Genomic DNA, 13,747 nt, shown 5'->3' on the forward strand with positions numbered 1-13,747 from the left:
TGAGCCCTGGCTTCAGAGCAGGCAGGATGTGGACATAGTGTAGCTTGGCACACACTCCCAGCCCTCCTATCCCAGACAGTGGGAGGCCCCCAAATTTCCTCCCGTTTTTCTATGGTGAGCTTTTTTTAATATTGGGGGAAACTAGTACTATTAGGAAGTAGCTTTTTCTCTTATAACCAGATAGAAATCTCCCACAGGGGAGAATCTACTTTGGTTTATGTAGACTGAGCAAACAAAAGTATATGTTTGTCTTGTGCTTTATTAAAGCAGCCTTTGTGTTGTGCCAGCACTTTCCAACTGCAGCATTTATTGCTTAAAAGGAAGCTTTAAATTGTACTTAAACTAGGGAAAACAAATATGCTAAATGTTGGTGAAACTTATTAACACTTGAGAAATTTTTTTGTTTTAATTTTATTTATTTATGAAAGACAGAGGGAGAGACACAGGCAGAGGGAGAAGCTGGCTCCATGCAGGGAGCCCGACGTGGGACTAGATCCCAGGACCCTGGGGTCACGCCGGGCCGAAGGCAGATGCTCAACCGCTGAGACACCCAGGCGTCCTAACATTCGAAAATTAACTTAATTTTTCCAATTCTTCATAAAGCACAACTGCCTGCTCGTTTCAGGTTTTGTTTTGTCTTAAGAATAACAAGTAACAGGATGTGTCTTCCAAAGCAGGATTATGCCCTGTGCTCCAAACTTAAAAATCCTGATCCTCTGCTCACATTACCTATAAATATTTATGGACACACTTAAACGTTTTTTTCCCAGAGCAATGACCCTTCTTTTGGGAAGCTGCAGTATATTTTCTTTTGAAACATGTTAACAGATCTTTGTACTGCGGTTCTAGTATTACAGCCATACCTAGGATTAAATCTGTGCCCCTGATTGCTTAGACAGAAGAAGCTGTGCAGTAGATAGGCTGTATCATTACAGGTACAGTAGGAAAACTTCTTTTTAAAGAAGATGGGGAAAAAGGTTTATTTATTAGCGAAAAAGAGAGCATGAGCAGGGGGAGGGGCAGAGGGAGAGGGAGAAGCACGCACCCACTGAGCAGGGGGCCCGATGCAGGGTTCCATCCCTGGACCTGATCCCCAGGACCCAGGGATTATGACCTGAGCGGAAGGCAGACACTGAACTGAGGCCACACAGGCTCCCCAGTAGGAAAGCTTCTGAGCAAGCATCTTGTTCATGCAGTTGTTGCCCAGCCAGGCAAGCTGGACTACATACTTGTTTCCAAAATATATGCTTCTGGGTCAGACCTTTTAAAGCACTATTTCTTTTCTTTTTCTTTTTTTTTTAAAGATTTTATTTAATCATGAGAGACAGAAAGAGAGAGAGGCAGAGACACAGGCAAAGGGAGAAGCAGGCTCCATGCAGGGAGCCCAATGCGGGACTCAATGCCAGGTCTCCAGGATCACTTCCTGGGCTGAAGGCTGCGCTAAACCACCGAGCCACCAGCGTTGCTCTAAAACAGTATTTCTATCTTTAGTATGGGGATATTTCAAATTGACACATTTAAGAGAAATATTTAAGCTGTTAACTAGTATAGATTACTTTGCGTTTGCTATAGAACTTGGATGAGTTAACACTTAAAGATAGGACCCACAAACAGAGCCTGCTGTTTGTGGAAGTGTCTTGAAGTCCCTCTTATCTGTAATGTTGACTTCACAGGATTCTGGACTGGTGGTAAGTTTGGAGGTGGGGCTGAGGCATTATGCACTTTCATTATGACCTTTCATCCCTCTGCTGTGTTTTCATCTAGATGAGAGTCTCTCAGTCTCAGCACTACTGACACTTTGGGCTGGGTCATTCTTTGCTGTGCAGAGCCGTCCTGTGTGTGCCGTAGGAGGTTTTGTGGCATCCCTGGCCTCTACACACTAATTGCCAGTTGGTCCCACCAGTAGTGACAACTGAAATTACCTCCAGTCGTTGCCAAACATGCCCTGGGAGGGGCAGATCACTCCTCCCCATCTCTGATCAGAACCACTGATCTAGGTACTCCAAGAAGATGAATCTAAATATTTTCAGAAAAAGAGGAAAATTGAAAGAACTAAAATATGCCTTTGAAAAGCCACGTAAGGGCCTAATTTAGTACCACTTGATTGTTCCTCTAACCAGCACATCTCCTAGAACTGTAGTCTCATAATTAATATCTCGAGACACGTTCGGCAAACGTGCATGATAGGTAATTAGGTTATATCCTACAGTCTGTGAGATAGCCACGTCAGGTCGTTTCCCAGAAATGTGGGGAACATGAGCAGTGACAGCAGGCACACGCGGGGCGCGTGTGGCTTAGGTTGTAGAAAACTGGTGTCGTTATTCCCCTGGGAAGTGTGACATCTTTCTTCCCCCACAGCACTATTGGTTTGAGTGACTAAGCAAGGTAGTTATATTTTTGATGTACACATGTGTTAAAGGAGGCAAGACAGAAAGCTAAAAGAACAAGATTCGAATCACCTTAATTCCCTTCAACAGAGAAAAACCACCGTTAACATGTCTGTTGTAGGGCAAAGTCATAATTTTTAATGACTCTAGATCCTTCTGGCATATGGGTGCATCCCATAATTTAACCCTTACTGTTGGACATCGTTTTGCTCTTAGAAATAATTCTGCAAGTGACCATCATCATGTACTTGTACCTTGTGTACTTTGACCTGTTAGGACAAATTCCTACACAGAGTTACTGGGTCAAAATTTCACTTTTCAATGGTTGCTTCTGAAGGCCAGTGTGGCCAGGCATAACCGTCTTTATTCCCGCTTGACCTGAATCCCATAGTCCTTTCCATGAGACTCTAACTTGAAGGTTGTCAATCTCTTGCTTTAGAGCAGTGAGGTATGTGTTTGAGTTTGTCTTTGATTTATAGTGCTTTTTATTGTCAGACCAATGTTCAATTGTTTCTTTAGAGGGAAAAAGCCCTCAGAATCCCACCATCCCTCCCTAATAAATAGCAATTTCTCTTTTTCTGTGAGTAGAGTTCTTTTACTTTTTTTTTTTTTTTTTAAGATTTTATGTATTTATTCATGAGAGAGACAGAGAGAGAGGCAGAGACACAGGCAGAGGGAGAAGCAGGCTCCATGCAGGGAGCCTGATGCAGGACTGGATCCCAGGACCCCAGGTTCACGACCTGAGCCGAAGGCAGATGCTCAACCACTGAACCACCCAGGTGCCCCTCCTTTTACATTTCTGCTGATTGGTTAGATGAGGTGAGAGTAGTGGCCTAAAATGTATGAGCTTTTTCTTTTTCCTTTCTCAAGAAAGGAGTTTAAGTAGATGATATATTCAAAAGTGTGTATGGTGAAAAGTAACTCCCACCTCTGGGCCCCTGACTCCTTGATTTCTGTCCCCAAAGGTAGCCAGAGTTACCAGACTCTCAGTTTTACTTGTAAAATTTAGTCTGTGCTGAGGTAAGCATGGGTGCGTGTGTTTCTTTCCTCCCTCCCTAGAGTGTTGTACAACCACTGTTTTGCTCCTACCTTTTTTCTCATAATAGTATGTCTTAGAAATCATCCCACCTCATTTCAGATGACTCGGCCTCATTCTAACAAAGAGTATTGTATAAATCTATCATAGTAGATTTGTTCCCTTTTGATGGATTTTTAGCCAGGCTTTGGCCATGACGTATGGTACTTCGGTCTTTGAAGGTGATCTGCCCCTGCAGTGTCTGTTCCTATGACAAAATTTCTCTCAGACATCACAAAGAAATTATTTTTTTTACGTTGCTCCACTATGGGTTTCTTGGGTGCCATTCTCTTTCGTTAGCCGGAGGAGTTGACTCTGAAGTGTTCAGTTTAGTGTTGATGTACCTAGTTTTATTCATTTCTGTTTTTCTAAATTGGAGGCTCTCCGAGGTGGAGGGTGACCCATAAATCCTGTGCAGTTGGGCAGGATTAAAGGCTGCATGGGTGACAGTGTTGACAGGGAGCAGGCTAAATCATTCCAGAACAGATAAGACGCTCTTCTGCCTTTTCAGAGCTGGCCTTTCTCTTCCTCCATAATGCTGCCTCTGCTTTTTAAACACCCACAAATGTCCATTTTCAACGGTGTCATCACCGCTTGTCTGGACAGTATTTGGGAGAATGGGCTCTGAATTAACTCCGTCCTGTAAATACCCAACCGAGAACCTGGGAGTTATTTTCCATCACCTGATCTGTGAGCTGTCTCTGCCCAGGCTCCATCCCAGGACAACAGCACCAATGTGGGCAATAGGTTTGGGATGATAGGACGATTTTCTCTTATTGATAAGACTTCTCATTTTCCCCATTTCATTGAAATGGTCTTGAGCCAAGGCAAGTGATGCTACAGACGTCATTCAAGAAGCTCATTGTTATTTTAATGAGTCTGCATTAAACCATGCAGGAAATTAGGAGCCTGGGTAATTGAACTGTGGAAAATTATAGCTGGAGAAATTCATAGCTCTCCTGTCATAATGGAATTAGGTATTGGCAATCACTGAGAGGGCAAAAGTGCATCTTGAGAGTTGTATATATTGTATATTTACAAAGAATCATTTTTCTTCCCTGTGTTGTACCTTTATTTATTTATTTTTATGAGGCAGCTTATCCATTTGAAAACCTAATTTCCTCCCCTTGGTAATTTATTGCATGACATTGCCTTATGCTCCCCTTGTTAACTCAAGGTTACAGTGGTTAACAAGGTGTTTCTAGACAACTGAGCTCCCTGGTAGGCTTCCTTCCCAGGGCCCAGGTGGATTTTTACCTCCAGGAATTTGGGGCCATTCTGTGGCCTAATACAGTGGGGGTGTCTCCTTTATTCTCATCCTCTTTCCCACCTTAGTAAGACGTGGGATATTTCGGTCATGTCTCCTTGGGTCAGCCTGGTGTCAGGCCTTTGAGGAACCCACAGTCCATCATTGGAATCCACCATTTATTTCTATCTTCCGCACTGCTGAGCAGGCTGCTGCAGACCTGGGCTGAATTTAGGGTAAATGGACATAGGTCCTGCTTTTTAAAGTCCTTATTAACTGCAAAATGAGTGAAGTCAGGGAGCCCTGGGCTCAAAGCATTGTGCAGGTGAGTTAGTGACTGTCTTTTTTCCCCTCCAAAGAAAATTGGGTAGAGGCTTGTGTGTGCTGGTGCCCCTGACTTTTTCTCGTGGCCATGAGAAGGGTTTGGTCCTCAGTGTCATTATCTGACCAGGGAGTTCAACTTGGATATCAGAGATCCCCTCTAGGAGAAGGTCAGAGCTGTTGCTCTCTCCCCCAGTCCCATTTCTTCTTCCAATGCTGGATTCTTTGAGTTAATTCTATCTTCCTAGGGACCCTGGTTAGCTGTATAGTTTCCAGCCTACAGTGAACATTTGCTGATTGCTTACCTTGTCGCAGGCACCATGCTACAGAAGGTAAAGATGAACACAGCTCTGATCTCAAGACACTTGTAGTCTAGTAAGGGAGACGGAAAAGGTGGAATTCAGTATAACGTGCTAAGTCCTGATGTAGGGACTTGTGGCAAGGGCAGCCTAGGCGGTGGTGTCCAACTGTTTACATGAGTCACACCGTGAGGTTCTTAGAACATGCTCCTCTTCTCTGGCCACAGTACCTCTGCTTAGATTTCCCAGGTATGGGCCACATTGGGATCTGGAGTGAGACCAACCTGCAGTGTCTTTGGGAACTAGATCTCCCTGGGTTTCCAGAGGAGTAAACTGGAGAACTGCCAGCGGTCAGGGTGCCCAGGTAGTGATGGTGCTCTCAGGGGTACAACATCCCGGGGGGTGGGGCATCCATCTCTGATCCCAGCAGGACATTTGGGATATTCTCTATGTGCTCATCTGTGTGCTCTCAGCACCTTTGGCTCTCTGTCTTCCAGGTTGCGAAGAGAGTGATCCTGCTATCCGGCACACCAGCCATGTCCCGGCCCGCAGAGCTCTACACCCAGATCATCGGGGTCAGGCCAACTTTCTTCCCTCAGTTTCATGCTTTTGGACTTCGCTACTGTGATGCCAAGCGGGTATTTATTCTCTTCTCTCCTCCCCTCCTCCCCACCTGGCCCTCACCCTGATTTTGACCCTTAGATTTTTGTTGCTTCTCTTTGGCTATGGTATGATCAGAAGCACACTGCCCAGGGAGGCAGATCCAGATTTTCCGCCTGCTTTGCCGCTAGTTCTGACCTTCAAATGTCCTTGAGGATAAGGACAGTCCCTCCTAGTTTCTGTGCTTAATGGTGATTCCAGGGTAGTGTTTCCCAGTGAGGGGACCGTGGCTGATGCATATTTGCGTAGAGCTCTGAGAAGGGCACAGAGGTGAGCTTGGGAGGTGAGCTAGGGGTGCAGCTGGGGAAAAGACAACAGAGGCCTCGAAACAGGTGGAGCGGGGAGTGTGATCTGGAGCTGCCTCGGTGGGTTCTCAACAGTCAGAATGTCCACTTGTGACAGTGAAATGTGCCTGCTCATTAGGCCTCTGACTTACAGATTATCTGTGGACATACAGTGCCAATGGGGCAGGTGCCTCTGGGGCCACAGCCTGCACACCTTCAGTCTCCCAGAAACGGCAGAAGGAGCTTGTAAATGCAAGTGCCATTGCAGTCAAAACCTGGATTTCTAAAACCTCGATTTTTTTTAACTGAAAAATTTATTTAATGACATGGGGAAATACAAGAGTGTTGGGAAAAAAGGATGCAAAATTTTCCCCATCATTCATTCATTCATTCCTTCTCTCTTTCTCCCCCTCTCTCTTCCTCTGTCCTTCTCCGCTCCTGTCTTTCATATATGACTGGAAGATAACATACACCAAAATGGGTTACTTTTCTAAGTGAGAAACTTGACATTTTCTTGATGTTTAAGTTCTATCATTCACCAGTCCTCCTGGTGGGCCACTGAATCCATCAGTGTTCATCAATCTGATCCAGCCAGCTGAGCATGGGGCACTGTCCTCCTCCAGAGAGGAGGCTCCTGAGCTGAACCTCCATGATGTCCTCTCTCTTCTTGTCTGTGGTCGTGGCGCCTGCCAGTAGGACACCACTCCTCTGTTTGCTGGTATGCCAGGGTCTTGGTTGGCCACGGGGGACGGAAGCAGGAGGCCCAGTTAGTGACCTCGCTGACCAGGACGGCTGGGAGGCAGGTCGGGCTGGCTGACATCATCTTCCCACGCCCCCTAGTAGCTTAGCTCTCTCTGACCCGGGCTCTGGAACTTCCACAGTTGAAAAACTGCAGGAAAGAAAGATTTACCAATTTTTCTTTCTCATCTCTATCTTTGAAACTGCCGGGGCAATGAATTTATCTTTCAGCAGCAGGCCTTCGTCTGGCAAGGTCAGACTTCTAAAACTCCTAAACTCTGCTCCCACGGGGGCCCAAGTGGCCCTGAATTAGAACAGCAAACCCTGGCCCCTCTCTCAAGTGTCGATCACTTCTCCTTTTCCCCAGCTGTTCTGCTGTAACTTCGTAAACCTTGATGCCACAACCAGAGCTACGCCTGACTGCTTTCTTGCGGGTGGCACGCACCTGCTACAGAGGCTCCAGCCCGACTCTGAGACCTCATTAGTTCAGACCTTAAGGAGTCCTGTTTCGTGATCAAATGGCAAATATACTGAGCTACTATTTGCATCGAAGATGCTGACACTTCGGAGAAATGGCTGTTGCTTACTCATTACGCATGCCATCTTGAGGAAAAAGCCTTGCTATGCAAGTTTGTGATGTAAATAAGATTGTCTGCCTTAGTTTTTAAATACTTTTTTCAAAAAACTTTTCAAGTACTTTAAAAATACCACTTACGTTTAAACAAAGTACTTATAATGTAAATTGTAGTGCTTTGCAAAGTTAATTGCAAACCATTTTTAGCTGCTTATTGAGGCAAGAAATTTCTGTTATTAAATGTATTTAAAGCCATACACTTCCTTAACAAAATCTGCAGTGCACTTTCCCCATGGACCAATCCAGATTAGAATCTGCATGGTTGTCATGATCCCTCAAAACTCTTCATGAGTGATTTGTGCCTCTGTCCTATTTGCAAATGACCTACTTTCTGGGAAGGATCTTCTCTTCTTGGACTATCTGGGCTCATGGTGTAATGTTTAGCCAGTGATGGTAGGGGCTGAAGACAGAATTCGTCAGCTTTACCCCCAGGCTGCCCCTTCTTGTGTCCCCAGTCTCCATCCACCATCTCCGCAGTCCTCATGCCATCCTTATTAGATTCATCCTTTCTCTCCTTCTCAGTGTGCCCCCCACCCACTAACACCCGAGAAGACAAACACAGACCATGCCTTCCTATCCTTTCACCTCGTCCAGGGCCTGCTCCTTGGTAAATTTTCAATAAAAGCTCGTTGGATTGTTAATTTTCCACATTTTAAATCTTTGGTATTACTGATTTTAACCTACAAGCTTAAAAGCTGGCACAGGAGCATGATATCCAAATTAATTATGGTATCTGCTTGTTCCCAGCATGATTTTCATTTAATGCAGCCCATAGGCTAGGGCTGCTTTTCTTTTCTTTTTCTTCTTTCTTTTTTTTTTTTTTTTTTTTTAAACTGACCAGCTTCTTGCATTGAGAGAAGCCACTGAAGAAAATGCCCCTTGCTGAGTTAATTTTCAACCCCATTGCATGAAGGCATTTGCCGAGAACTGCCAGTTGATTTCAGAGTATTTTTTTAAAGAAGAAGCCATTTTTGATCATTTTACTTCTCTGCCTTTGACCATCTCTTCCTATTCTGTATTTAGTAGAGGTTTATAGGACACCCGCCACGTCTTTACAATTAGAGACTAGGTCCACTGGCCCTTGAAAATGAACAAGCCTACCTTCTACCTAAGGTGGCTCATGATCCAGGGGAGGTTGAGGCAGGAAGGGAGACAAGCAGCTAGGAAACATAAGGCAGCAGACACCCTGGTTCCTGCATTTTCTGCGGGACTGTAGATGTCAGTTCTATTTCGAGTAAGTGTTAGTGAAGGGTACGGTTTTCATTTTGACATCTTCTCTAGTTGTGGGACCGGGAATAGATACTCTTGCTCATTGCCTCCCATGAACTACAAAGTGAAGAAACCATTTTTATGAAGGACCGCTTGGGTACCATGAAACCTGCCTCTGGTCTCAGCCAGGCTGGCAAAAGCTTGTGCTTTGAGTTCCCCCCTTTAGTTCCAGCAACTGCAGCAATGCTGTGTTCATCTCACTGCTCTCGGCCGTGCCGGGATAGCCTGTTTTAAATGAACAGCAGCCTCTTAAATCTCAATGCATCTCCTCAAGCAGAGATATTACTGAACACGGGACTTGTTACAATGTGCAGTGGACTCTAGGATACGCCCCAGGGGAGATGTGATTTCATTGTTTAGAATACAGGAATAGTCTGACAAGCTGAGTGTCTTGTTTGATTTTAAATGTAATGGACACCAGCCCTCTCAGCATCTTGCATTTGCTGCTCGGAAGTTTGGCATGTAGAATGCCGAGATAGTGGTTTTTAGTTGCTTTATTCCTGACTTTCTTTTTCTCTTTTCCTTCCTTGTTCCCATCTCTGTCCTGTGAGGTTTTATTCATCCTTTAGAGCCACTTGAAGTTCTCTGAGCAAAGCCACGGGAAGAGAAAGTTGTGAGCAGGTTGAGGTCCCACCCTGGCTAACGTGACCCTGGGAGAACCTAACGGGCACTGTGGCCTGGTTCTCTCTCCACAGCAGCCCTGGGGATGGGACTATTCGGGCTCCTCCAACCTGGGCGAGCTGAAGCTCCTGCTGGAGGAAGCGGTCATGCTGCGACGCCTCAAGTGTGATGTCCTTGCTCAGCTCCCACCCAAGCAGCGCAAGATGGTCATCATTGCCCCTGGCCGGATCAGCACCAGGGCCAGAGCCGCCCTGGATGCCGTGGCCAAGGAAATGACCACAATGGACAAAACTGTGAGTCTGGGGCTTGAGATGGGGATTGGGAATTTGAGCTGTTCCTTCTCGGGAGTGGGCCTGCAGGGGTTACCCAGGGTTCTCTGAGCTTGCTGGGCTATGACCTCTTCCCACGCTCCTGGGCAAGGACGCTGAGCCCATGCCATTTCTCAGCCTACCTTGTCTGCTTCCAAAATCTCTTACTAATTTGTGGTTTTACACACGTGTAGATCAGATCACTGTTGACAGTTGGTCGTAAAAATAAACCCCATGGCAACTGCAGAATGGTGATGTATGTTCTGAATCCCTCAAAGAGAGTTGGAATTTATATTTATTTAGTATATTTTGAGAATGTCTAGTAACTGTTAGTCTAGTAACAGAAGCTAGTTCTAGGTGTATTTGATGCGTATGTTAACCCTCTTTTAGTCAAAATAACAAATTGGCATATAACAAAGTAGGGTTTTCAAATCCTCTTAACCCTTAATCCTTATTAACAGTTACTTACGGTTGGCAAGAAGTTGGCATCCCCATTTTACAGAAAGGGAAACTAGGGCCCGCAGAGAATGTGATTGACTCAGTCTTACAGCGGCTCCATGGCAGACCTGAGGCTGTAACCGAACCTGTTACCCCTATACTTTAAGGTCTTTCCACTATGTTGGTTTTATCTTTTCAAAACACTTTCCTATCTGTCTTTAGTGTCACACTGTGCTAAGTGCTGTAAAATAATTTACACCAGTTCCACTTCTGTCCTTTTGGGATAAAACCCTGCAGTTTTCATTGCCAAGAAAATAACAGTTGTTGACATTTTTTGACATTATCATAAAGCATTATCTGGGCTTGTTATTACCCTGCATAAAGAAACTTAGATCAAGATGAGATCCCAGCCTTCTGGGAGAGCACAAAATAAATAGGAATGACAAGAGACCGATGCATGGGGTTTTTTTGTGTTATTTTACCACATTGAGAGTAAGACCAGTGGGTAACTCTTAAGAAACAAGAGTGTAGTATGTTGTTGAGCTGTATTTAATTTCTGCTGTACATGTATGTAATAATCTGGGTAGTGTGGAGGAAATGAGCAGCCATAATCTTTTTGCTGTGGATTTTCCAACAAAGTTCTCTAACATCGATGTGTATATACATACAGACCAGTGGTCCTCCACCTGTATTTCAGCGGAACATGAGCAGAAGCAGATGCTCTGTTACTAAAATCACTGTCAGTTGGCTTTTTCCGATTTCTAGAGTTAAAAATTCAGTGAATGGAAATTCTCCCCCCCTTTTTTAAGATTTATTTATTTATTTACTTATTAGAGAGGGAGAGCATGCTGGGGGCAGGCACAGAGGGAGAATTGGAAGCAGACTCACTGAGTGCAGAGCCCATCATGGAGCTTGATCTCACAAGACCTGAGCCAAAATCAAGAGTCAACTGCTCAACAGACTGAGCCACCCAGGCACCCCTGAGTGGAAATTCTCTTTCTCAGTTTTAAGCTTTTTCTTATAATTCTCTTAAATCTTTAATGTCTACTAACTGCTGCCCACAAGTGAATTCTGCCATCAAGAAAACCAATGAACAAGTATGGCAAATATATTAATGGGAAAATTCAGATGTAGGATGTTTTTAGGTGCAAAGATCTGAGTGTTCATGTTCTGCGTTTTAGTTCCTCCTGTGTGTGCTGGAAGTAAGCCTATCGGTATTTCGTGGAATTCTCCCGGAGAACCTCTTCACCTGTACCTGGTCCCCCTCCCAAACCAGGCAGAGAACAGCCCATGTAGACAACAGAAAAAGTGATCAGTGGGCATTTGAATTGAGGAGGGACAGCGCATTGAGTGGCCAAGGGGCAACTGTAAATTGTGCAATATGGCTAAAGAGAAAAAGAAGTATGGGAATTTTTAACTTAGTGCAGCAAGATTTAATAACATTTGAGAATTTTTTTTGCCAGGTTATGTAAGGGGGCTTACTTTACTTTAGGGGGCTTACTTTAGGGGGCTCTTTCTAAAGATGATTTCAGATACAGCTTGGAGTTTTGATTTCTGAGTTCACAGGCAATAATGTGAAATTTAGTAGGCTAAACTATGGAAATCAGGAATGTTGGGTATTTTTATAACTTGCAGTAGCTGTGTAAATCCCTTAAGTTCTTTGGGATGTTTTGATATCTTCTTACCTAAAAAGGGGAGTCATGACTTGCCTCATATGCCTGGTGCTGGAAATGTTCCTAAGGGCTGTGTCAGTTGCTCTGAGTCCATCCTGTTGGGTGATTGGTCTCCCTACTTCTTCACCCCAGAGTCTTAACACTGTTGTGCAGATTATGCAAAACCTAGGCTGCAGTGTAATTCAAGAATCCAGCAGAGAAAGAACCTAGAGCTCTTCTCAGGTCCAGTGCTTGGGAGTTGCTTTGTTTCCTTGGCATCTTAGGAAAATTAGGAGTTTGTCCCTAAAAGAGAGAAATTGAGTTGGTACAGATGACCTGCAGTAAGACGCTGAGGCCAGATACTAGATTCTTTCCCATAACAAGATAAATCCTTGATAAATTGGTTTCCTTTTCTGTTCTTTAACGTAAATTCATTTTTATGATGGAACATTCAAGAAGAAAATGAACTTAGGAGCTTGGCCCTTTAGATTGCCAGAAGCTTTCTTACTCCAAAGCCACTTGTGTGGTATATCTGGCAACTGTGGATCTGATCCAAGGCAATACCCTACCTTAATTCAGGAAGGGGAGCCAGTGTCAGCCGGGAGTGGGACCAGGTGGCCATTGACATCTCTTCCAAATCCTGAGTTGAAAAAGTTAAAATGGGGGATTGTGGTTTTATGGTCTTAGGCAAGTAAGGATGGCCTGTGAGTCTAAGAATGTCGCCCCTCCCACTTTTAAGTTACTTGTAGCACGAAGTTTCCCTGCATGCTGTGCATTATGGTGGTTCCAGCAAAGCACTGCCAACCTGTCAAGAAGTGATTCTTTGCTCCCTCACGTCTTCCCCCGTGGGAGAAGCCATTTTTTAAAAAGCTTTAAATCACAGAAGCCAAGGCGAAGCAGCCCATTTATAAAATATAATGTACAAGGAAAGCTTTTTCTTATTTTCAGCTGAAATAATAGGTATCTCTTCACAGGCTAAGAAAAGCTGACTCTAATCCTCTTTTGTCTATAGTAATTTTTTGATCAGCAAGACCAGGAGCAGAAAAATGGAACAAGTCCGTGCAGACTTCCTGGTGACAGTATCAGTTCACCCTTCTGCCGTTTGACAATACATTCCAATTCCAACATTAAAAAAAATAATAAATTCAAAACCCCAGTGGATCTAATTTAGTAAAAGTCCGGGAACAAAGAATGCAGGTTATTTAAAATTTCCTGGCCCATGATTGGCAAAAGAAGATCATTAATGGACTAGTATTGTGTCTACTCCGTTTTGGAGAGGTTTGGACTTTTCTTAAGATCAAACTCTTGATCTCTCCTGCATTAAAAATACTGTAGAAAAGTTCTTAAAAATAACATCGATTTAGTGTTTCTTATTACTGTGCTGTAAAGAAGAATTACCCATCTTTTATATCATAAAATTTTGGCATATATCATTTGAGTCATTTTTCTGTAAAATGTACATGTATTTTGCTTGAAAATATTTACGTATACATACATATATAGATATATAATTTACATATATAAGTAACATTTTTAAAAGCTGAATGGGTACCCTGTAAACATCTATCAGGTAGGGAAGAAAACAGTTTACAAAACCACATCATGAACATTTTTCTGTGCTGTTGAGTGTTGTTTTTTTTTTTTTTTAAGATTTTATTTATTTATTCATGAGGGACACACAGAGAGAAAGACGCAGAGACACAGGCAGAGGAAGAAGCAGGCTCCATGCAGGATGCCCAACGTGGGACTCGATCCCAGGCCTCCAGGATCATACCCCGGGCCGAAGGCAGCACTAAACTGCTGAGCCACCCGGGC

The 13,747-nt window shown here is 44.0% G+C and overlaps 1 protein-coding gene across 8 annotated transcripts in view; it reads left to right on the top strand.

The window, feature by feature from the left end:
- SMARCAL1 (SWI/SNF related, matrix associated, actin dependent regulator of chromatin, subfamily a like 1) overlaps positions 1 to 13,747 on the top strand; it is a 63,139-nt gene that overhangs the window by 24,778 nt on the left and 24,614 nt on the right. For all 8 annotated transcript variants that reach the window (XR_008666978.1, XR_008666975.1, XR_008666976.1 and 5 more), the window contains exons 11-12: positions 5,826 to 5,966; positions 9,609 to 9,827. Coding sequence is in view for 4 of the 8 variants with exons in the window: in XM_055345101.1 (XP_055201076.1) it covers positions 5,826 to 5,966; positions 9,609 to 9,827 (360 nt within the window). In the remaining 4 variants the exon portion in view is untranslated. The remainder of the gene's footprint in view (positions 1 to 5,825; positions 5,967 to 9,608; positions 9,828 to 13,747) is intronic.

Source organism: Nyctereutes procyonoides, unplaced genomic scaffold, assembly GCF_905146905.1.
Source record: "Nyctereutes procyonoides isolate TBG_1078 unplaced genomic scaffold, NYPRO_anot_genome, whole genome shotgun sequence".
Classification (NCBI taxonomy): Eukaryota; Metazoa; Chordata; class Mammalia; order Carnivora; family Canidae; genus Nyctereutes; species Nyctereutes procyonoides.